Raw genomic sequence first — 24,003 nt, 5'->3', positions numbered from 1 at the left:
TGATAAGCACAGGCCACCTGCCTACAGCCGAGCTGCCGCTGCCTGGCTGGGACTGCCACGTCCTCAGCGCCTCACTGCAGGCAGCCGAGCCCCCAGCCTCGCGTGGCCCATGGGGGAGGTGATGGAGGCCAGGGGTCTGTCCTGCTGCAGCCCCTCACTCTCCCCAGAGCTACGCTGCCCTGGCCATGGGCAGGGCAAGGCCCCACAGGGCTGGCACAGAAGAAAAGCCGTGGGATAGGCCCGTCCTTCCCCCACGCCACGGCTGGGGGCTGCTGGGACTCGAAGGTGGGAGGAGGGCGGCGGTGCCTTGGGGTGGCTCGTTCTGGGCTGCTTGGCCTGAGCAGGGGCCAGGGAACAATGCCGGCTTGTCTGGGAGCTGCTGGGGGAGGGCGGCTGAGCCTAGCGAGGCAGGGAAGGGAAGAGCAGCCCGAGGCCGGCTGGCCAGCGGCTGCAGTGTGCAAACAGCTGAAATCAGGCAGTGGGCCTGCAGGGCCAGGGCCGGGCTGGAGGGGAGCTGGGCTCCTCTGTGCTTCGGAAATGCAGCGCCCTGGGCCTGAGAAAGGCCCCCAGCCCCGTGCGGGCAGTGGGTCTCCAGCCCTGACTTTGGCCAGTGCTAGGAGGGGGCCAGAGCTCTGCTGGGATCTCCTGGCCACCCCTCCAGGGGCAGGGAAGTCACAGCTCAGCCGTCACGGGGGAAGGGGGGATCTCATGATCCACCTGCCACTCACATCTCCATGTAACACGCTGGGGCTCTCCAGCAGCGGCAGGGTCCCAGTCCTGCCTCAGAAGGGTCTCCTTCCCTGGCACTCTCATTGCCCTCGGTGGGGGGGCACAGGGCCACCACCTCCACAAGCCAGCGCCCAAGACCTCTAGGATCCCCGCCCCCAGCAAAAGGGCCAGACGCCTGCACCTCCCAAATGGCCGTTCCGGACACAGGGCAGGGTGGAGCATTCTTGCTGTGGCGGGCTCCTGTCAGCCATTCCCTCTGCCCCACTGCTGCAGCAGCGTGCCCAAGGCCTGGCCCTGGGTGGGGCGACCGGGGCTGCTGGAGGGAGGCAGCTGCTGTGGCGGCCTGAGGTGGCTGGGCCCGTGGGGAGAGCACAGGGAAGGAGGTGCCCCTAATACAAGAGGCTGGGGCCAGCCCGGCCCTGCGCTCTCCCGATTCAGGGTGCTGGAGCTCTGCCACGCCGTGGGACGGAGCAGGGCCTGCTGTAGTGCAGAGGGCTGGGCACACAGCACCAGCCTGGCCCTTCGGCTGTGGGAAAAGCTTCCCCAGGACTCGCTGGAGAGGCTGGCTGGCCCTGGCACCCAGCCCGCTCTGCCCCCTGGGGCGTCCTGAGCTGGGACGGGACGTGCTGCAAGGGCCAGGGGAACTTGTTTGAGTTTCTCACAGCAGTGCTCGGTGCCTCTCCAAGGCTCACTCAGAGGCCAGGGGCCCAGGCAAAGGAGCAGGAGGGCACATGCAGGCCAGGCCTGGCTGGCTGGCACAACAGCTGCTTTTAAAGGAGTGCACCGCCTCCCACTGCTGCGGGGCCAGGACTGGTGGTGGGGTCTTAGGCAGGAGAGGGTTTCCTTAATGCAAAGCGAGGGCAGGCTCCTCAGAAGTCTGCGCAGGGCAGGAGACAGGTAGCAGCGCAGGGGAGGGAGCCTCAGGAAAGGTCTTCCACACCACAGCCCAGACGCAGCAGAGCCACGGAGGAGAGAAGCTGCCTTCTGTGACCACGAGCGAGGACCAGCTGGAAGCGGAGGGCTCCGTCACCGTCCCAGGAGCAGCCACATGAGCGCGGGCCTGCAGGGATGCTGTCTGCCCAGCCAAATGCCCTTTCAGGGCCTCAGAAGCCAGATTTGTGCGTCGCATGGGCAGCCACTTCCCCAGGGGGAGCGGGGTGTGGCGTGAAGTGCGAGCACCCTGCATCTCCACCCCACGGGTCCCGGGCGAGGCGCAGGGAGACTCCCTCCTACCCCAAGCTGCTTCCTGAGCCTCCCAGTTATCACTAGACCAGCAGGAAGATCTGACGCTGCTGCACAATCCACTCTCCAGCTGCTAACTGAGTTCAGGGGTGATCTCAGGGAGCCACCCCCAGCCGTAAGTGAGTACGCCAGCTGCTCCCACCCTCCCTGCAAGGAGCTGGGAGAGCCCTGGGGGGACCGCACCAGCCCTCCCTGTCCCTGCACTGAGCTGCTGCCAGCTGTGACGCAGGCTGGTGAGATGAGGAAATGAGACCACAGCAAACTCCTCCCCCAAACACAAAACTGTTAATTTATTCTGATTAGGAGGCCAAAATAATTGTACAGTTACAAGAGTCGTTCCCCAGCAGATGGCCGATATGAGCCAAAGACCCTCTCCTGACAAAGGAATAAGGACAACACTTTACAATTCGTTAAATAAACCATGGAAATGGCTCCTTGTGCAATTCTGCGAGAAAGGGGAGGAGAACAAAGCAGCCTGGAGCCTGTCCCACCCTGGCGCAGCTCTGTGCATGGGAGGTCTGGGGAGGGGACCCTGTGGCCTCCTGCAGGGCGCTCTGCTGCCCCCGACCTGACGCCTGGACAGGGAGGGATGGGCCTGGGCCTGCAAAGAGGCAGGTTGTGAGCAGAAGTCTGGCCCTTCCCCTCCAGCCTGCCAGGGGCCATGTGGCCATGCCCGGAGAGCTGGCGCCAGTGCAGGGCAGAAGTCAGTGGTGCTGCTTTCCTCCTCCCTGCCTGGCACCACGGCCCCTCCCCGCCCAAGTGAACCACCCGCGGCTTGGAACACGGCCGCTCTGCCCGCACGCACGGGAACAGGGCCTTCTGCACAGCAGCCCCAGCACCCCGGGCAGCTCTGCTGTGCTGGGCTGTGGGCGGCCCCAGGCCCCTGCAGGGCATCCCTCCTCCAACACGCACAGCGCTGAGCAGCTGGGAGCAGCGCAACGGGGAGCCCATGCCCTGCACTGCGAAAGGAAGCGCCGCTGCCGGAACCTGGAGCACAGAGGAAGCCTCCCTCACGCCCAGCCTTGGGGGGGAAGGGGCAGAGAGGTGTCCACAGCCCCTGAACTCCCCAGGGGCAGGGTCTCTGCCTGCCAGCCTTCGACATAGGGATCCTCCGGCAGGAGGGAGGGGGACCCAGGTCCCGAGACCCAGAAGCCAAGGCGGAGAGCCCCTCTGCACGGCCCAGCCGACCCTGCCCCATGGAGACGGACGAGGCTGGAAGAGGTTTTCCCATCTCTGACTCCCCGGAGGCTTGAGCCCTGATCTCTCAGGGATGACTTATGCACCTGACCTGGGCTGCAGCACCAGGGGAACCTGCCTCTGGGTTCTGAGGCATGGGGGGAGGGGGAGAAGGGCCTTCCCCAGAGCTTCCACCGCTGCTGCACTTCTGCAGCCATTGCAACAGCACAGAGCTCCCCGATGGCGCAGGGCCGTGTGCCGCACACGTCTGTCTCTGCACGGGCCTGGCTCAACAGGTGCCATGGCGCCCTCCCCAGCTCCGGGCACAGAGCAGTAGCAACACTGGTCCCACACGCTGCCTCCAGGGAAGAGCTGGGTCGCAGGCAGGGAAGCGGAGGGGGAGGGAGCTGTCCCTCCAGCCAGGGCCCAAGCCCTGCCGAACGTGGGGTCAAAGGGCCAAGAGGCGTGGGGGCAGGGGAGATGGCTCTGCAGATGGGCCCAGCACTGACCAGCACAGCCTGGTCAATCCTGATGGACGAGCTCGGATGCCCCCGTACCTCTGCCCAGTTTCCCCCTCCCCGGGCAGCCTGCCTGCAGCAGGGACGAGAACAGAGACGCGCGGGCAGTGGCAGCTCCAGAGGCCTGGGGGCAGCTGGACCTAGTGAAGACAGCAAGGGGCCCAGAGGGCTCTGTGTTGGAGGAATGCCCCCACCAGAGCCTGAGGGCAGCACCGTATGGCCCAGCCCGGCCGCTTGGCTCCCCTCCCCCCAGCACTCCTACTGTCACAAGGCCCAGGTCAGTACAGTTAACTGCTTAAATAAAAGATATATACATATCTCTACTGTGCGCACATCGACCACAACAGAACAGTGCCAAACGCAAGGGGAGACAGGAGCCCAACGGCTCCTTTACAATAAAACCAGGCGCTCCGCTTCAGCAGGAGCAGCGCCTGGGTCCCCTAAAACACCCATCGAGAGAGAGAGATGGCGAGCGAGGGACAGAGCAGGGGACAGAGAGGAGGGGGCACGGGCTTGGACAATGGCATCTTCCCGCTCCGAGGCGCGGTCCCTGGCTCTCAGCTCCTCCTGGACTTCGAGTGCTGAATAAGCCACTGTAGGGTGATGTCTGCAAAGGCAACGCACAGAGTTAACACCTGCCACAGGCCAGGAGCCACCCCCTCACACCTGCCTCTCGGGGCTCACCCCAGGGGCTGCCTGACTGGCACCTCCTCTAACACAGCTGTTCAGTGCTGCATCTCAGGCACTGCTCTGGGCAGCATCCCCAGCTTTGGGAACCGGGCTGCCCTCGCTAACGGCTGAGAAACGACACCTCGGCCCCGCTTTGCCGCGCCCTGAGCTTAATGGGCGTAGGATCCAGACTCCTGAATTCCCTGCCCACGGTGTACCTGCAGGGGTTTCCTACCCTCGCCCTGCTTGCTGCAGCCTCGCACTCACCAATGTTGTCCTTTTCTTTGCAGGAGATGGAATAGCAACAAATCTCCCGGTCTTGGATGGCAGACAGGTTCCTGAGGAAGAGACGGAGCCGTGAGTGCACACAGTTGGTCTGGGGCAAGGGCTCGGGGCAGCAGAGTCTCTTCCAGGAGGAGGCCCCTGGCAGAGACCCCACCACAGCCTAGAGCTGCTGGTCAGCAGCCATGGGAAAGGCACAGAGAAAAGTGCCCTGACAAACAGCACAAAGGCCGGCTCTGTAGTGCGCAGCAGCCATGACAGCCCTACACAGGAGTTAAGGGCCTGACCCACACTCATTTCCCACTGGAAAGGGGACAAGAAAGACCCACTGCTGTAAAATGCATAAGACCCTCCAACCCTGGCACCAGAAGCATCCCTCCGGCAGCAGGGAGCCCAGGAGGGCTGTGCTGAGACCTTGGCTCCAGCCCACTGACAGCAGCAGAGCCTTCCAAGGCCCTCTTCAGCCGTTTGCAGAGGCTTGCGTGCCGTGCCGTGCACCGACACTGGGGGATACGCTCTCCTCCCACGCAGGCGGCAGGATGCAGCTGCAGGTGTTTCAGGTACGTCCTTCCCGCAGTTAACCCGACTTCTCCACCCCACGCAGCTCATCCACACCAGTGCCTCGGGCCCACATCTGCAGGCCGTTAGCCCAGGCTAGCTGACCCGGCTGGGGGTTAGAGTACCGGCTGCGCTTCACCTGGGCTGGGACTGGCCCATGTTTCAGTGCGGGTGCCAGCAAAACCCACAAGCGCTGTGCGAGCTGCAATGCCCGCCCCACAACTCCCCACTCCTCCAGCCGCTGACTGGGAAGGAGCCCTGGAGCGGCTCAGCGCACCTCTGGAGGGCAGACCCAGCAATGGGGGGATGCTCACCCCGGGCCAGGCTCCCAGAGACTCAGACCCAGCTGTGCTCAGCCTGCAGCTGAAGCCCTGGCGCTAGAGCCCAGCTGCAGCTCTGGTGCCACCCTGTGGCCTAGGCCGAGAAAAGCTCCAGCAAACGGACCATTGTCAGCCAAGGACACCTCAGCTCCTCCCAGGCTGGAGCTTGGCCCCTTCTCTGGCACGGCCCCACCCACGGCCACACTGCTAAGGGTGCGGCTGCGCTAGGACAGAGCCTGGGGCCCTCAGCTCCCCTTCCAGACGCTGGCTCAGGGGAATGGGGCTCCCCAGGTCTGTGGCACCCAGACAAATGTAGACACAAAAGGAAAACAATGCTGCCTGGGGCAAAGCCGAGTCCCCAGGACATGCACCCCCCCAGCAGCTGCCTCACTGGTCACTGGGCTGCCCCCTATTCCTGCCAATACTCCCTCCCAGCTCAGCGGCTCCTGCCGTACAGGACTCTACTTGGGACCGCACAGCCGGGGAGCCTTGGCACAGCTCTGCTGCTGCTCTGGGACGGCCTCTCCAGCACCCCTTGCAGCGATACAGACTCGGCCTCTCCAAAGCAGTCCTGCAGTCCCGCCCCAGCCTCAGGGGAGCAGCACAGGCAGCCGCGGCTCTGGGAGAGGACGAAGCAGCCCAGACCGTGAGCGTACTTACATCTTCTCAATGAGCTCCTTCTCATCCAAGGCACCCGCCAGATCTCGCTTGTTCCCGAGCACTAGAACCTGTTGGGCGGGAAACCAGCGTGAGAATTCTCCGCCCCAGGCCAGCTTCGATTGTGCCCGGGCCGGAGGGGGAGGCCCCTAACTGCAGCTCTGATACGAATTTCCATTGCCGTCCTGCCTGTGTATAAACCCTGGTGTGCCTGTCCCTTGGAGGCAGCGCCCTGCGGCCCCCATACGCCTCATTTTTGTCTCACTGTGCTCCTCCCTGATGGAAGGCGTCAGGGGAAAGGCTGGGACCTGCTGGGAGTCACTGCTCTGTCGGTATGTGTAGAGCATCAGTACACAGGAAATGATGTGAATGTGCTGTATGGCTGTCACGAAAACACGGGTAAGCTGGGGGATCAGCCAGGTGTTAGCTGTCCAGAGACAAGAGCTAGGAGAGAAGCAACACAGCGAGGTGTCAATGGCCACTGCCCAGCACGGGAGCTACAACACAACTGGCATAAGGCCACGCCAGGAGAACTGCTCGACTTTGCCTGGACGCTCAGCAATGCCCCCAGACCTGCCTGCACTTGTGCTCCCCAAGCACATGACCTGAGGGTACCAAATAAAACACAGGGGCCCCCACCACGCTGCAAGCACCAAAGGCACATTGAAAACCTCCAGTGGAGGGGACCGGCCCGTTTCGAGGCTGACATCCATATGCTACACACCGCCGCGCCACTCGAGAAAGAAAGGCTGCCTGAGCTAGCTGCTCCCCAGTTCAGAGTGCGGACTGCGTGTCTCCAGTACCGGCACCTCAGCAGCCCCAGCCACGGGACTGGCTGGGAGGGCAGGAGGTAGGGAGCAGAGGGGGCGTCGGCTGGGTACCAGCTTCTTCTTCTTTTCAACCCCCCCCGCCCCCCCAAGCCCTGCAGGTTTGTATTTTCTTTTGCTGACTTTTAACCCAACACTTACAGTCAATGAAATTCTATCTTCCAGGTCAACAAACTTGTTCTGCTTTATCTTTACCAGTGAACTTTTGTGAAGTGTGTGGCCCATCTGCTTAGGTTTCTTAAAAGCTGGTATGTGTCTCCTTTCTGCTGATGAAGCAGCGAGCCCATTAATGAATTAGACAGTAATCCCTGGGATACAGTGCTGGGAGCTGGGGGACCTGGCTGGTAACTTTCTCAGAGATTGGTGAGCGGCTCTGGAAGCATTCATGCAGCCTAGCTGGGTGCTGAGCGATTACAGACACTGGAGGGCTTGCTGCTGGTCACTAGCAAGGCGCTATTAGAGATCACCCAGGCTGGAGAGAGTTAAGGGGGCACAGTGGTCCCCTGGTCCCAGGATTCACCCAAGGGGATCCCATCACATGGTGGCTACGTCTACACGTGAAGCCAACATCGAAATAGCTTATTTTGATGTAGCAACATCGAAATAGGCTATTTCGATGAATAACGTCTACACGTCCTCAGCTGTGTCTACACGTGCACACTACTTCGAAGTAGCGGCACTAACTTCGACGTTAGGCGGCGAGACGTCGAAGTCGCTAACCTCATGAGGGGATCGGAACAGCGCCCTACTTCGACGTTCAACGTCGAAGTAGGGACCGTGTAGACGATCCGCGTCCCGCAATGTCGAAATTGTGGGGTCCTCCATGGCAGCCATCAGCTGGGGGGTTGAGAGACGCTGTCTCTCCAGCCCGTGCGGGGCTCTATGGTCACCGTGTGCAGCAGCCCTTAGCCCAGGGCTTCTGGCTGCTGCTGCTGCAGCTGCAGCGGGGGATTCATGCTGCATGCACAGGGTCTGCAACTCGTTGTCGGCTCTGTGGATCTTGTGCTGTTTAGTGCAAGTGTGTCTAGGAGGGGCCCTTTAAGGGAGCAGCTGGCTGTTGAGTCCACCCTGTGACTCTGTCTGCAGCTGTGCCTGGCACCCTTATTTCGATGTGTGCTACTGTGGCGTGTAGACGTTCCCTCGCTGCGCCTATTTCGATGTGGTGCTGCGCAATGTCGATGTTGAACATCGACGTTGCCAGCCCTGGAGGACGTGTAGACGTTATTCATCGAAATAGCCTATTTCGATGTCGCCACATCGAAATAGGCTACTTCGATGTAGGCTTCACGTGTAGACGTAGCCCTCCAGGGCTGGCAACGTCGATGTTCAACTTCGACGTTGCGCGGCACCACATAGAAATAGGCGCTGCGAGGGTACGTCTACACGCCAAAGTAGCACACATCGAAATAAGGGTGCCAGGCACAGCTGCAGACAGAGTCACAGGGCGGACTCAACAGCAAGCCGCTCCCTTAAAGGGCCCCTCCCAGACACAGTTGCACTAAAGAACACAAGATACACAGAGCCGACAACTGGTTGCAGACCCTGTGCCTGCAGCATGGATCCCCAGCTGCCGCAGCAGCAGCCAGAAGCCCTGGGCTAAGGGCTGCTGCCCACAGTGACCATAGAGCCCCGCACGGGCTGGAGAGAGAGCATCTCTCAACCCCTCAGCTGATGGCCGCCATGGAGGACCCGGCAATTTCGACGTTGCGGGACGTGGATCGTCTACATGGTCCCTACTTCGACGTTGAACGTCGAAGTAGGGCGCTATTCCGATCCCCTCATGAGGTTAGCGACTTCGACGTCTCGCCGCCTAACGTCGAAGTTAACTTCGAAATAGCGCCTGACGCGTGTAGCCGCGACGGGCGCTATTTCGAAGTTAGTGCCGCTACTTCGAAGTAGCGTGCATGTGTAGACACAGCTGGTATGTCACATCCTGAATTCTGTTTGCCGATGTGGTCCCCCATCTCAAAGGAGTTATTGGAATAGGAAAAGGTCCAGATAAAGGCCAAAAAACGTTTAGGGCTATGGAACAGTTCAAAAGGAGAAAGTGGGCCAATCGGCTTATTCGCTAAGGCGTTTGTACTTGAATGCAAGAAGCCTGGGAAACAAACAGGAGGAATTAGAGGCCCTGGCACAGACAAAGCAGTATGAGGTGATTGGAATAATGGAGACTTGGGGAGATAAGCACTGTCATGGATGGGCAAAACCTGTTCAGGAAGGACAGGCAGGGAGAAGAGAAGGAGGAGTTGCGCTGTACGGGAGGGAGCAGTACGACTGCCCGGAGCGCCACTTTATGGAGGAAGAAGAGACAGTAAAGTGTCTTTGGGTTAAGCTTCGAAGCAGAAGCAACAGAGTTGTTGTTGTGTTTGGTGTCTGCTACACGCCACCAGATGAGGTAGAGGAGGATTTCTTCAGACAACTAGGAGAAGCTTCCAGATCACAAGCCCTGGTTCTCATGGGAGACTTTAATCCCACAAGCATTTGCTGGGAGAGCAATACAGCAGCACACAGACAATCCAGGAAGCTTTTGGAGAATGTTGGGGATAACTTCCTGGTACAAGTGCTGAAGGATCTGACCAGGGGCCATGCACAGCTTGACCTGCTGCTCACAAACTGGGAAGAACTAGTAGGAGAAATAGAAGTGTGTGGCAACCTGGGCTGCAGTGATCATGAGATGGTGGATTTCATGATTCTGGCAAAAGGAAAGAAAGGTGAGCAGGAAAACACAGACCGCTGATTTCAGAAGAGCAGACTTCAACTTTCTGAGAGAACTGATGGGCAGGATCCGCAGGGAAGCTAATACAAAGGGGAAAGGAGTTCAGGAGAACTGACAGTATATTAAAGAGCTCTTATGGAAGGCACAGGAACAAACGATCCCGATGTGCAACTAAAAAAAAAAAAAAAAAAAAAAATCTGGTAGGCAACCAGCTTGGCTTACCAGGGAAAATCTTGGTGAGCTTGAACTCAAAAAGGATGTGTATAAGAAGGGGAAAGTTGGACAGATGAGTAAGGAGGAGTATAAATATATGGCTGGAGAATGCCAGGGGGTAATCAGGAAATCAAAAGCACAACTGCAGCTAGCTAGGAACGTGAAGAGCAAAAAGAAGGGTTTCTACAGGTATGTTAACAATAAGAGGGTTATCAGGGAGGTTGTGGGGCTACTACTGGATGAGGGAGGTAACCTGGTGACAGATGATGTGGGAAAGGCTGAAGTACTCAATGCTTTTTTTGCCTCTGTCTTCCCTGACAAGGACAGCTCCCCGTCTACGGCACTAGGCAATGCAGTATGGGAAGGGGGTGGGCAGCCCTTGGTGGGGAAACAACAGGTTAAGAGCTATTTAGAAAAGCTAGACGCACACACCCATGGGTGCGGATTTAATGCATCCAAGGGTACTGAGAGAACTGGCAGATATCACTGCAGAAGTTTTGGCCATTATCTTTGAGAAGTTGTGGAGATCGGGAGAGGTCCTGGGTGATTGGAAAAAGGCAAACGTGGTGCCCATCTTTAAAAAAGGGAAGAAGGACAATCCAGGGAACTATCGACCAGTCGGCTTCACCTCAGTCCCCGGAAAATCAGGGAGGGAATCCCCAAGGAATCCATTTTGGAGCACTTGGAAGAGGGGAAAGTGATCAAGAGTAGTCAACATGGATTCACCAAGGGCAAGTCGTGCCTGACCAATCTGATCAGCTTCTATGCTGAGGTATATGGCTCTGTGGACCCGGGGAAGTCAAAGTTATGCCTCTGTACTAAAAAGGCTAATGGCATATGGGGGTGCATTAGGAGAAGCATTTCCAGCAGATATAGATATTATTCCCCTCTACTTGGCTCTGGTGAGGCCACATGTGGACTATTGTGTTCAGTTCTGGCCCCACCAGTATAGAAAGGATGTGGATGTATTGGAGAAGGTTCAGTGGAGGGCAACAGAAATGATTAGGGAGCTGGAGCACATGACCTACGAGGAGAGGCTGAGAGATTTGGGCTGATTTAGTTTACAGAAGAGAAGACTTAGGGGTGATTTGATAGCAGCCTTCAACTTCCTGAAGGGGGGTTCTGAAGAGGATAGAGAGAAACTGTTCTCAGTGGTGACAAATGGCAGAACAAGGAGCAACGTTCTGAAGTTACAGACGGGGAGGTATAGGTTGGAAATTAGGAAAAAACGATTTCCCCACGCGGGTGGTGAAGCACTGGAATGCGTTGCCTAGAGAGGTGGTGGAATCTCCATCCCTAGAGGTTTTTAAGTCCCGGCTTGACATAGTCATGGCTGGGATGATTTAGATGGGGTTGATCCTGCTTCGGGTAGGGGGCTGGATGAGATGACCTCCAGAGGTCCCTTCCGGGCCTAGGATTCTATGAACACCTTCTATCTGAGGAGGTAAGTATCAGAGAGGTACCCGTGTTAGTCTATATCTTCAAAAACAAGAAGAAGTCCTGTGGCACGTTACAGACTAACGGATATATTGGAGCATAAGCTTTCATGGGCAAAGACCTGCTTCTTGTTGTATCTGAGGAGAGATTAATAGGATGGAGACTGTTTAGCTTGGAAAAGAGATGAGTAAGACTGGCAAAGGATTCAGGTCTAGAAAACCAGGATGCGTGTGGAGAAAGTACAAAAGGAAGTGTTGTTTACTGCTTCTCGTAACACAGGAGCTAGGGCTCACCAAATGAACTGAACAGCCACAGCTTTAAAACAAAACAAGGGAAACGACAATTCTCTCTTCCATAACTGGGTGTTCTTTGAGCGATTGCTCGTGTCTATTCCAAGTTGAGGGTGCGCACTGGCACATGCTTAGTTGCTGGAAAGCTTCCTGCCCAAGCTGGTAGCCATCAGGCAGGGGCGGTGCCCCCAGAGTGGTGCCGATATGGTGACCAATATATGCAGTGCCCAACCCACGCCCCACTCAGTTCCTTCTTGCCAGCTCCTCCGACAGTGGGGAAGGTGGTGGGTTTTGGAATGGACGTGAGCAACACATCTCAGAGAACACCAGTTACGGAACGGGGAACTGTCTTTTCTCCTTTGAATGACTGTCATGTGCGTTGCCAACTGCGTGAGTACAAGCCAATCACCTTGGAGGTGGGGTCAGAGCCCTGTAAGACAGCCCTGACCACCACAGCATCGTCCATTATGTGCTGCATCAGCACGTAATGGGCCATAAAGGTATGAATGGAGGACCAGGTGGCCATCCTGCAGATGTCCTGGATAGGAATATGGGCTAAACACACTGCAGAAGATGCATGCGCTCTGGTAGGAGGAGCCCTGAATGGGGGAGGGGGAACCCCCGCCGGCTTAAAGCGGTCCTTAATACAGGTCATTATCCAGGAGGAGAGCTGCTGGGAGGAGACTGGAAGGCCCTTCATTCTGTCAGCCACCACCACAAACAATTGCTGTGTCTTCCGAAATGGTTTGGTCCTGTGCACATAAAAAGCCAAAGCCATGTAAACATCCAAGGTATGTAAACTCTGTTCCCTAGGGGAGGCATGAGGTTTTGGGCAGAACATTGGCAATGAAATATCTTGGTTGACATGGACGGAGGAGACCACCTTCAGTAAGAATGCCAGATGGGGTCTCAATCTAACCTTGTCCTGGTGGAACACTGTCTAAAGTGAGTCCACCGTCAGTGCCCTCAACTAAGATACCCTCCTGGCCAAAGTGATGGCCACCAAAAAGCTGCTTTGTAACTTAGAAACAGCAGGGAACAAGAAGCCAGGGGCTCAAAGGGGGCCCCATAAGTATTGACAACACCAAGTTAAGGTCCCACACAGGTAAAGAGGCCCACACCAGCACTTTAACCCTCTCCAGGCCTCTCATAAACCACCAGGCCTGAGAAGACTGGAGGCTACCCTGGGGCTGGGGTGAAACGCCTACCAGATGCACCATAATGAAGGACGAGGACAGCCCCTCCTGACTTAAATACCACAATAGTCCAGAATGACAGGTACTGAGGCCTGAGAAAGAGAGAGCCCCTTCTGAGCAAACCAGTTGGAAAACTTCCTCCACTTGGCCAGAGAGGCTGCCCTTGCAGAGGGTTTCCTACTATTTAACAGGCATTCCCTGACAGGGCCCGAGTATAAAAGCTCCACACCTTTTAGCCATGGAGCTTCCTAGCCGTGAGGTGCAGGGATCGAAGGCTAGGGTGCTGCAGACACACCTCCTCCTGAGTCAACAGGTCTGCCTATAATGGGAGTATCATTAGTTTGCAGACCAACATTTCTGGAGTACTGAATACCAGTGCTGCCGTGCCCATGCTGGGGCCAGCAGGACAACAGATGCCTGATCGGACTGAATTTTGAGTAGGACCTTGTGGACCAGCAGAATCGAAGGAAAAGTGTATAGCCACAGGTCTGTCCAGGGAATGATGAACACGTCTGCCCAGGACCCCGGACTCTGATTCCAATAAGAACACCACATCTGGCACTTTGCATTAAAATGTCAGCTAAAGAGGTCCACATGCAGATGTCTCCACTTTAGGAAAACAGTGCAGCACATCTGGGTGTTATAACCACTCATGGTCCAGGAAGGGATCCTCAAGGAATCCATTTTGGAGCACTCGGAAGAGGGGAAACTGGTCAAGAGTAGCCAACATGGATTCACCAAGGGCAAGTCCTGCCTGACCAATCTGATTACCTCCTATGATGAGGTAACAAGCTCTGCGGACATGGGGAAGTCAGTGGATGTGATATACCTTGACTTCAGCAAAGCTTTTGATACAGTCTCCCACAAGATTCTTGTCCACAAGTTAAGGAAATATGGATTGGATCACTGGACTATAAAATGGATAGAAAGCTGGCTTGAGGGTCGGGCCCAACAGTGGTCAATGGCTCAATATCTGGATGTCGGTCTGTTTCAAGCAGAGTGCTGCAAGGCTCAGTTCTGGGGCCGGTGTTATTCAACATCTTTATTAATGACCTGGATGAGTGACTGGGTTGCACCCTCAGCAAGTTTGTGGATGACACAAAACTAGGGGAAGAGGCAGATATGTTGGAGGGTAGAGAGAGAATCCAGAGTGACCTGGATAAATTGGAGGACTTGGCCAAAAGAAATCTGGTGCGGTTCAACAAGGAGAAGTGCAGAGTCCTGCACCTGGTGCAGAAGAATCCCAGGCATTGTTATAGGCTGTGGACCGACTGGCTCAGCAGCAGTACGATGGAAAGGGGCCTAGGAGTTATGGTGGATGAAAGGCTGGATATGAGTAAACAGTGTGCCCTTGTAGCCAAGAAGGCTAACGGCATACAAGGGTGCATTAGGAGGAGCATTTCAAGCATATCTAGAGAAGTAGTTATTCCCCTCCATTCAGCACTGGTGAGGCCACATCTGGAATACTGTGTCCAGTTTTGGGCCCCCCAGTATAAAAAGGATGTGGATTTGCTGGAGCAGGTTCAGTGGAGAGCAACAAAAATGATTAAGGGTCTGGAGCACAAGACCTGTGAGGAGAGGCTGAGGGATTTGGGCTTGTTTAGTTTACAGAAGAGAAGACTTAGAGGTGATTTAATAGCAGCCTTCAACTTCCTGAAACGGAGCACTAAAGAGGAGGGTGAGAAACTGTCCTCAGGGGCGTCAGATGGCAGAACAAGGAGCAATGGTCTGAAGTTGAAGAGGGAGAGGTGTAGATCAGATATTAGGAAAAACTACTTCCCCAGGCGGGTTGTGAAGCACTGGAACGCGTTGCCTAGAGAGGTGGTGGATTCTCCATCCCTCAAGGTTTTTAAGTTCTGGCTGGACAAGGTCCTGGCTGGGATGACTTAGTGGGGGTTGATCCTGCTGGAAGCAGGGGGCTGGACTAGATGACCTCCTGAGGTCCCTTCCAGCCCTGTGATTCTATGAGTCTGTGTTCCAGCACCACATACAGGGGCAACATGGGTGCCGATGAACTCTGGAGCACAAGGTGGCTCAGGTGTTGACACCACCAAGGCAAAGCAGGAGAGGCAGCCAACTACAGCCCCTCCGGCACCTGGTCGCAGTGCCTCTGTTGGCATCGAGGTGTGTGGTGGCATGGCACACATAAAGTCCTGCAATGCTTGGGACGCCTCCGGCACTGAGGGAACTCCGAAATGTGAGGGTCCCCTCCTCACACTGTAGCAAGGTATGTGCCTGGGGCTCATGCATTGGCTGCTGCAGAGCAGGGGTGCCAGGGTCTTCAACGCCTCAGTGCGATAGGGGAGCAGCCCCTATCGTGCTTCTTTCCTTTCTCCTCTGGGACAGGGGACTGTGCCACCTCACCCAAAGGGGGCCTGGCGCTTCCTCTCGGCCGAGCCTCCTCCCGTGCTGACACCAATGCCTGCGCTGCACGCCAAGGAGGCTGTACCAGGCCCTTCAGTGCAGAGAACATCTGGCTCAACACCGCCTCCATGAGGAGCCCTGTGAGCCGCTGAGCTCTGTCTTTTAAAGTCCTGGGCTTAAACAACCAGCAGATTGCACAGGGGTTGCCCTGATGGCCCTCTCGGAGACAGCCAAGACACTCTGCGTGCAGATCAGACTTGGGCATACGCTTGCCACAGTTCTTACAGTTCCTGATGTCCAGGGAGCCAGGCACATCCCACCCCCGAGCACCAAGTCACTGTGAAGAACAGGGAACCTATCCCAGTAATTAGGAACAATGAACACAAACTACTACAACTTAATTAGAACTATTTACAACTTATTTACACTATTCACGCTATCAACAAAGGCTGCCAGCAATGACAGAGAGAAAGGGAGCCCCAGCAACCAACAGTGCGGTCAGAAGAAACTGAAGGGGGGGGCGGGGGAGAGGGCAGTGTATATATAGGGTGCCATATTGGCACCACTCTAGGGGGTGCCACTCTGACCTGATGGCTATCAGTTAGGGCAAAAAGCTTTCCAGCAACTGGGCATGCGCCAGCGCACACCCAGTTTGGAATGCACATGAGCAACCACTGAAGAAATACTTCTTCATACAATGCACAGGGAACCTGTGGAACTCTTTGTTGGGGAAGTTGTGAAGGTCAAGGCTTTAAAAAGGCTTTAAAAAGAACGAAACAAATTCATGCAGCCAGAATGGCGTCCCCAGCCTCTGTCTGCCAGAAGCTGAGAATGGGCACCAGGATGGACCATTTGAGGATCACCTGTTCTGTTCATTCCCTCTGGGGCACCTGACATTGCTGTTGGAAGATGGATTTTTGGTCTGACCCAGCACGGCTGCTCTTGGGTTCATTTTAAAAGTCATTTTCCAATCATTCATGGAGAAAGCAATTGACGATAGTGTCTCACCTCTGCTCACTTCAACCTGCACTGCTAAACCCTATGAAATGCATAATACCTCCTGCAAAATGCACAGGCAACATGGACACACAGAATGAGAAGAGGCCAGCTAACCCCAAGAGAGCTGCACAGTCGATCCATGAACTAAGTAACAATGACAATGGCACTATGCACTGAGCTCTCTCAATTCAAGGTTCTCCAACACACACACACACACACACACACACACACACACACACACACACACACACACACACACACACACACACACACACACACACACACACACACACATTCTTCCTTAAGACCAATTACAAAACAATACTGGGCAATATTTTCTGCTTCCTTTGGAGAATACAACACTGAGTTAGGAAGGATTGTGGAGTTCCTCTGAGGGTGGGTCTACGCTTACCAGGAACATCAGTGGCTGCTACACAATTTTAGGTACGCCAACTGCACACTAAAAAGTCGATTTTGCTGCCGTTGATATTTGTCCCTGTGCCCACTGCAGAATGCCAACGGGAGCGCTCCTCCCATCAGCATTGCTTAATCCTTGCCACTCACAAGCAGCTCCGGGGTCGACATTGACCCTGGAATGCGCCATTTCACACATGCGTGAAACAGCACCCCAGACGATCGAGCCTGAGCATTTAATCTTCTGTGGCGAGTGTAGACCCAGCCTGAGGAAGGCAGAACCCTGCTTAATTGTACACCTAACTCAGCACGTCCTGCTTTGCTAACTTGACAGCTTTTCCCTTCCTAAATGAATGTTGTTGAAAGCTAACGTGCTCAAGGCTCCAATATGTAGCTCTAAGTGGTATGTACAGGAACAAACACTGATTTGGTCGAAACTAAACTCAGAATTTGTGGATGGCAGCAAAACCATACAGATCCCACAAAACAGCTGAATTGGTGACGCGCCCCTGCCCCAGCTAAGATGAGATCATGTGCTTTGAGCGTTGCATGGAGCACACCGTACCCCTTCTGAATTTCTGAAGCAGCAAACCCAGCCTCTGGATGGATATTACAATTCACTCCTTGCAAACTGCTCCAGCAGCCCTACTGGTCCATCCAAAACCCTACCGCAGTGTCACAAACGAGACATGCCTTCCAAATGGCAGCTCCTCCTCTTGAGCATACTCAGCAGTCAATCACTTACAAACCCCATGCAATGGGCCACGGACAGGTCGTTGTTCATACTCATTGCCTCCAGTCTGAGCTTCCAGAAGGCCTGCCAACAGGCCCAGCTCTGGAGAGCACTTACTGGGATGCCCTGGAGCTGTGGCTTGTCAAGGAGATTGTGAAGTTCATTCTTGGAGGCCTCAATCTTCTCCTGGTCAGCAGCATCCACCATGTACCTGGCACATTAGGGAAGGGAATATTAGTACTGAGCCTGGGCAACCAGGAAGTGGAAGACTGAATGAATCCTACCTGAGGAGCATGAACCAACCAGAGTCCTTAACACTTTGCTCAATTACCAAGTCTCAGGTCCCTTCCAAGCTGCTTCCCACCACCTCTATCTTCCCAGCTCTGCAGCCTCCTGACCCTCCTGTGTCAATCCGGGCTATGAAACAGGTCCCAGTTATCAGTCCCTCGCCAGAGCTGTGCATCAGTGACTCTGTCATATGGCCGGACCTTTATATTGGTCTGGAAACCATTCTATATGCCCAGTGTGACTGTTGGCCCAATACTGTGCTAGAGGTGCCATGCGAGGTGCCAAATGAAAGCTGATGATGCCCTGAATCTATGTATTCTACTTGTGTGTCTGTATCACGTGTGTATGTAAAATAATAGATTTTTAGCTCTGCAGCTATGTGAAAAATGTTTCAGTGCTGAGGTTCACAAAGGGAGGTGGGGCTCCACCCCAGCCAGGACAACAGACTGAGCAAAGACCCAGATGGCCAACACTCATTTTGTGATGGTGGGGTTCTCCCATTGGGACTGCAACAAATGGAAACTCAGCACAGAGACCCACTGGGTCAGGTGGTGGGCCAAAGCCTATGGAGAAGAATGGAATTTTCCCGCTGCATATGAAAAGCTATAAGATGAGGCCTGGCAGGGATTTTCTTTGTTCTTCGGTCCTCAGGAGTTAAGCCTGTCTGGACTGGGGACCCATCCCTAAGAACGATAATGTGGATTTAGCAGTACCCATCTTGGATCTTTTGTCTTGTGGTCTCCAAGGGTCCATGTCCCAGCATGTGGACCCCAGGCGGCCAGATCAATGCTCCAATGACTCAATCTATGTAACCTGACATGAACTTTCAGAGACTTTCAAGAATCAACCAAAAAAATCGCTGGCCTGCGTCAGGAAGTTATGACTGATGTATGCAAAGTATTGTTTTAACAATTCTTCTCTCTGACCCTGTACTTTCTTTTGTATTAATAAACCCTTAGATATTAGATCTAAGGACCTGGCTTTTGTGTGGTTGTTTGGGTAAGATCCAAGTATCTACTGACCAGGGGCTGGGGCTGGGCCCTTTGGGGTCTCGAAGACTCTGTGTGGTGTTTGGTGAAACAGGTGTAACAGCCTCTCACCTGAAATTGGGAGTTGTTGCTCTTGGCTGGTATAGCAGCTGAGAAGTCTGAGTTTGCTTGTGTGGCTTCTGGCTGGCCAGTGGAGCTGGCAGAGGGGCTGTTGAGGCTGGCTGGATTTGCCTTAGGAAGAAGGAAATCCCACCCTGGGGCTGTAAGTGGCACGGATTTTAAGCAAAGGTAGCCTGGATTGATTTCTCTAGCTGTGCCCAGAAATCCTGTCCTATTACAGAACCACATCCTTCCCTTGGCACCTCTGGACTCCCAGCACCCTTCCAGAAAGCCCCTGTAGTTTGGCCAATTTATTGCTGTTATGTCCTCATGGGTCTTTGTCTCCATTGGTGATAACCAGAAGGCTGCTTGCGTGCGTGTTCAATTATGTGGTACCAATAATATCAGCAGACCCCGCGAGGTTCCCCAAAGACCACAGACCAGGTAAGGATTGAAGGTGCCCAGCCAGGGTTTATTGTCAAGGAGGTACAAATAACAGTTGTTAGGTACGGAGAGATAGCCGTGCTAGTCTATATACTATCAAAACAAAAAGGCAGTCCAGTAGCACTTTAAAGACTTACAAAACAATTTATTAGATGATGAGTTTTCGTGGGACAGACCCACTTTTTCAGACCATAGCCATACCAGAACAGACTCCTTGGCTATGGTCTGAAGAAGTGGGTCTGTCCCACGGTAGCTCACCATCTAATAAATTATTTTGTTAGTCTTCAAAGTGCTACCAGACTGCCTTTTTGAGTTGTTCGGTACAGTATACCATACTGATACCCTGTACATATGCGCCTGCTGCAATGGACTGACACAAACAGTGGAAATTCCACTGCCCTCCACGGGCAGACAAAGACAGTCCCCCCCACCCCCAAGACATCACACTATATATACAGATACAAATAAAGCACACTTCACTGTTGACATATCAGGTTACCACCCTCTGATGCTACGTAGATACCACCCATCTCCTGGTACCTCATGGTTTGGTTAGATCATCTCTGTCCATCATGCTGTCATTTTAGACCCATTCCTGAACCTGGGTCTGTGTCTGTGCAAAGTAGGTACCAAAGTATTTTTTAATGAGCTGGTAAGACCTTGTGATTTCACCTTACACCATTTATTGTTCTGGCCGTGGCCAATTACCAATTAGTGTCCTGTATTCTCAGTTCTGACTTTGTCAAGTTCTGTTAGCAGAGCCCTGTCTCTTGCTCACAGCTTAGCTTTGAGCCATGTTTTGTCCACTGTTGCTAGGCTTCAGGCCTCACACTAGGCCTGTGCTGTATGGGATGAGGCCTTCCATCTCACAACAGCCCCGAGGAGTCACGTCATATATCTCTGAGCTGGAAAGGGACCTGGAGAGGTCATCAAGTCCAGTACTCTGCCCTCACAGCAGGCCCTATCGCAATCTTTAATCCAACCTGCTCCAGACCCCTTGAAGGATTGAACTCACCAAGGCCGATGCTCTAACTACTGAACCAGACCCACATTCAGCCCTCAGGAAGGAAAGCCAGTCACTAACCCTTTCCCTCTTCAGAGCCAGGAACTCTCATGGGCACCACAACAACTTCAACTCACCCAGCATCTTACACTACAGCCGTGCCTCTCCCAATTCTACGTGGCCACGGAACCTTTGAAACTGGAAAGAATCCTGCAGAACCCCTGATAGCAGGCTTATATGTAGCTTAACCCCCTCAGCTCCAAACCCGCCCCCCCCACCCCCAGGCTTAACCCCCTCAGCCCCAAACCCACCCCCCCACCCCCAGGCTTAACCCCCTCAGCTCCAAACCTGCCCCCCCACCCCCAGGCTTAACCCCTCAAGCCCCAAACTTGCCTCCTCCATCCCCAGGCTTAACCTCAGCCAATAGGCTGAATGCCGGGGAGTCTCCAGCCACGAGCCTGAGAAATGAGAGCTATCAGGTTCTAAACGCCACCACGCTGAGTCAGTCCTATCTCCAAAAGGAGCACCTGCTGCCAAAATCACCCCATTCTCACGCATCTGGGAGCTTCACCAATGGAACAAAGAGGGGATGCAGGGCACAGGAAGGACAGGGTCTGAATGGCCTTCGATGCTAATTCCAGACAGACATCTTGCAGCAAACAAGCCTAAGGGTTGCAATGAACTGATGAGCAGTGGAGGGCCTATCAGAGAGGGAAGGCACATCAGGCAGACTGAAGGCATTTCTGGCTCTGGCTGCAGACTGCTGTCTGGTTAGACCTGGAGACAGGAAGCCAAACAACTAACAAGAAACTATAAATTTCCTCAGACCCACAAGGAGCTTCTCAGTCAGTATCACCTCTGCCTTCTCGGTTACTGAGCTTAAATCAGCTACGCTCTGGCTTTCACCCAGGCCCGTTGCTGGCCGAGAGCACGGGAACAAGGAGTCTATTCTGTCTGATGAAACGAGATGGGGCTGAACGCCCGCAGCAGACTTATGACATCAGAGCTCACACCACCAATCTTTGCCAAGCATCTGCATGTAAATGATGATCCTGAAAACAGTGTGATTAGGGGACTTGAGTTGAGCATATAATTGCTGTTACAGCTTTTAGGGCTCTGACTTCATCTCTTTCTTTCTGTTTACAGACATCTTACGTGGACTGAGATTCTCCACTATTTCTTACCATCTGTGAGTAGCTCATTTGCTTGGCGTGCAGTTTGCACATATTTAATAGTAAACATCTGTGCTGCTTTAATTGTGCACATGTACCTCAATTTTCACGTGTGCTGCCTTCATGAGTCAGACCCTTCCCAGGTTTCTGAAGCTGGGCACGCTAAAGTAGAGAGCTCTGTGAAGCAACAAAGCCCCCGGTACATTTCTGTTCCCTGCCTGGATGAACATGACTCAGATTCAGGTCTAGGCACTTACGACCAGGCAGCCTCCTCACCATGACTAGTCTGCTATGCTGCTGTGTCCACAGACATTGCTACCTGTAAACTCAGTCCCTGTAATGTTTGCACACAGGAACACAAAAGAGGTGCAGATTAAGAACAAGGAAATTTGAACGAATATTGACTGAAGGCTGCTGCTTCTCATACATCAGCGTTTGTCAAGCTGCATAAGAGGCCCTGGGAAGAAAGAGCAGATGCCCACAGCTGTCCCTATGAACCACCCTTCGGAATGAGTGGCGCCACCCAAGGCTATTTGGTTCACCTCCACCGAGCCCTTCAAATGAGTAAATAGCACCTCAGGAGCAAAGGAGCTAGTAGCATCAGCAAAGACAACAGATCTTCAGCCAGGTGCACAAGAGCCTGTGGTTTCCAGAAGAGACCTGTTACTCTGGACAATATCAAGCCCCACAGTAACATGCTCCCTAGAGCCCCCTCAGCCTGTGGTGGATTGTGGTGACTGCAAAACCACAAAGACATTAGGGCTCCTGCATTGAGCAGATACATTCCTATCTCTAGGATGAGCACCTCTTCCACTTGACAGCAGGTAGCAAAAGCACAGGGATCCTGCTGCACTGAGCGAGCTGCTGTGGAGTGCTAGTGCAGGCCAAGGGGCCTGGTTCCCAGCAGAGGACTCCTGTACCCTAGGATCAGTGTATTGCTCAATCTGCTCTATTGGGTGAGTACAAAACCACTGGACACAGCCAGACACTCAGCCAAGAGCGTACCCTCTACTGCTTTCCCATGCTATCCTGAAGGGTCACCAGTGTTCAGTTCAGCAGCCTGGAAGGTCCATGACAGAGAAGAGCACGCATAGCGGAGAGATACTTACACAATAGCACTGACTCCACGACAATATCGCTCCCACATGCTACGGAAACGAGGCTGACCACCAATGTCCCAGAGCTGTGGGAAAGAGAGGCAGAGTCAGATCTCAAACCCACCCACCTCTTTCCTGTTCTACCACCCTCACAGGCCTCTAGCTACCCTGTTTCCCTTTCAACGTTCTCCCACAACCTCTACACGCCCATCCTTAGCCACCATCTGCCTCACCAAAACCTACCCTGCAGTCCCACCAACCGAGAAGAGAAAACCCAACATTCCCACAGCAACACCTCATCCCAAGGGAATCAACCATCCATCCTTTTCTTTGCCCACAGATTAAGTTCTACACTAATATGTAGGACCTATGAGATGTGCCTTCACCCACCCCATGCCTCAACATAAGGCTTCCAGACCCTTGACAGACAGGCATAAGGAATTCCCATTGAGACAGCTGTAGAATTCTCCCAAGAGGAAAACACAGCCATTCCAGCCAGGCTCTCCTGAAGGAAAGGGGCACCGCCACACACGGACCAGGGAAGAAGGCATACAAAGAAGCAGAAGTGGATCTTGGAGCCTAGCTGAAATGGACTTTGCACAATGCCACTGAAACTCTTACCCCTTCTCCCCTGCTGATGAACCCTATGAAAGGTCACACCCTTCTACATGGCGTGGCAGGTTTGGGGAATTCATAAGCACAGCTTTGCTCATTTGCATGTAATTACCCAGAATGCTCCACAAGCTCACAGCTATTTCCTTCCAGGGCTGGGATCTAAGGCCCTAAGTCCCAGTGAATTGGCAGATCCTTGCTGTGCTCACCATGCTAGGGTGATGGGAGAATTTCCGCCTTTCTGGAAGTCTATGTTTCCAGGACCCACATTTTGTTCTCAGAAGTGCATGAGCAGCCACCAAAGGCACAACTCAGGCCAGAGTCTTTACAATAACTGAGTGGTGGGAGCTGCTGTCTAACTCAAGGTTATTTCCAGTGCTCCTGATCCAGGTACTCCTGGAGGAGAGTAGGGGCAACAGCTACTTGTACAATTGCTGTAACATAAATGCTATGAATCCTGGACTGTAGCGCCATGGTTCCAATGGGCTCCTCCCACCAGGACCCCCCACTTCTCCCACCTCTCCTCAGCAAAGAATCTTTCTAGACTCTACTGGAAAAAGTTAACCTTCTGCAGTAGCCTGGAGAAGGTCCAAGAGCGAGATGAAAGCAATCAGGAAACTCCATGTTGCTGCAGGAGCCTAGAATAACCTGCATCCCAAAACACTGGATCCCTGAAGAGGAGCGGCAGCAATCCAAGACTGTACAGACTGAACTAGTGTGGAAGTTGGTCTATTTGTAAGTCTACTGACTCTGTATCATTTGCACCCCAAGAACCCTGCAAATCTCTAGATTTTCTCCTTCCCATCTCCTGATCCAGCAGCCACAGAAGAGGAACCGTCGGCAGCCATACCTTTATGGTAACGTTTCCCTTGGTGATCTTCCTCATGTTGAAGCCCACGGTTGGGATCATGTCTTCGTTAAACTGCCCTGACTGCAAGGAACAAACCACAAGGAGTCAG

The 24,003-nt window shown here is 54.1% G+C and overlaps 1 protein-coding gene across 1 annotated transcript in view; it reads right to left on the bottom strand.

The window, feature by feature from the left end:
* Window positions 1–2,239: 2,239 nt before the first annotated feature.
* The window catches only part of ARL8A (ARF like GTPase 8A), a 62,930-nt gene continuing 41,166 nt past the window's right edge, over window positions 2,240–24,003 (bottom strand). The window contains exons 2-7 of the mRNA XM_074977668.1: window positions 23,895–23,975; window positions 22,445–22,518; window positions 17,458–17,551; window positions 6,155–6,222; window positions 4,602–4,672; window positions 2,240–4,272 (exon numbers count right to left, since the gene is read on the bottom strand). Of these exons, the coding sequence (XP_074833769.1) occupies window positions 4,223–4,272; window positions 4,602–4,672; window positions 6,155–6,222; window positions 17,458–17,551; window positions 22,445–22,518; window positions 23,895–23,975 (438 nt within the window). The 3' untranslated portion in view covers window positions 2,240–4,222. The remainder of the gene's footprint in view (window positions 4,273–4,601; window positions 4,673–6,154; window positions 6,223–17,457; window positions 17,552–22,444; window positions 22,519–23,894; window positions 23,976–24,003) is intronic.

Source organism: Carettochelys insculpta, chromosome 26 (genome assembly GCF_033958435.1).
Source record: "Carettochelys insculpta isolate YL-2023 chromosome 26, ASM3395843v1, whole genome shotgun sequence".
In the NCBI taxonomy this organism is placed as follows: domain Eukaryota; kingdom Metazoa; phylum Chordata; order Testudines; family Carettochelyidae; genus Carettochelys; species Carettochelys insculpta.
Note: the sequence above shows the minus strand (reverse complement) of the source record. Positions and strands in the feature narration are given on the sequence as shown.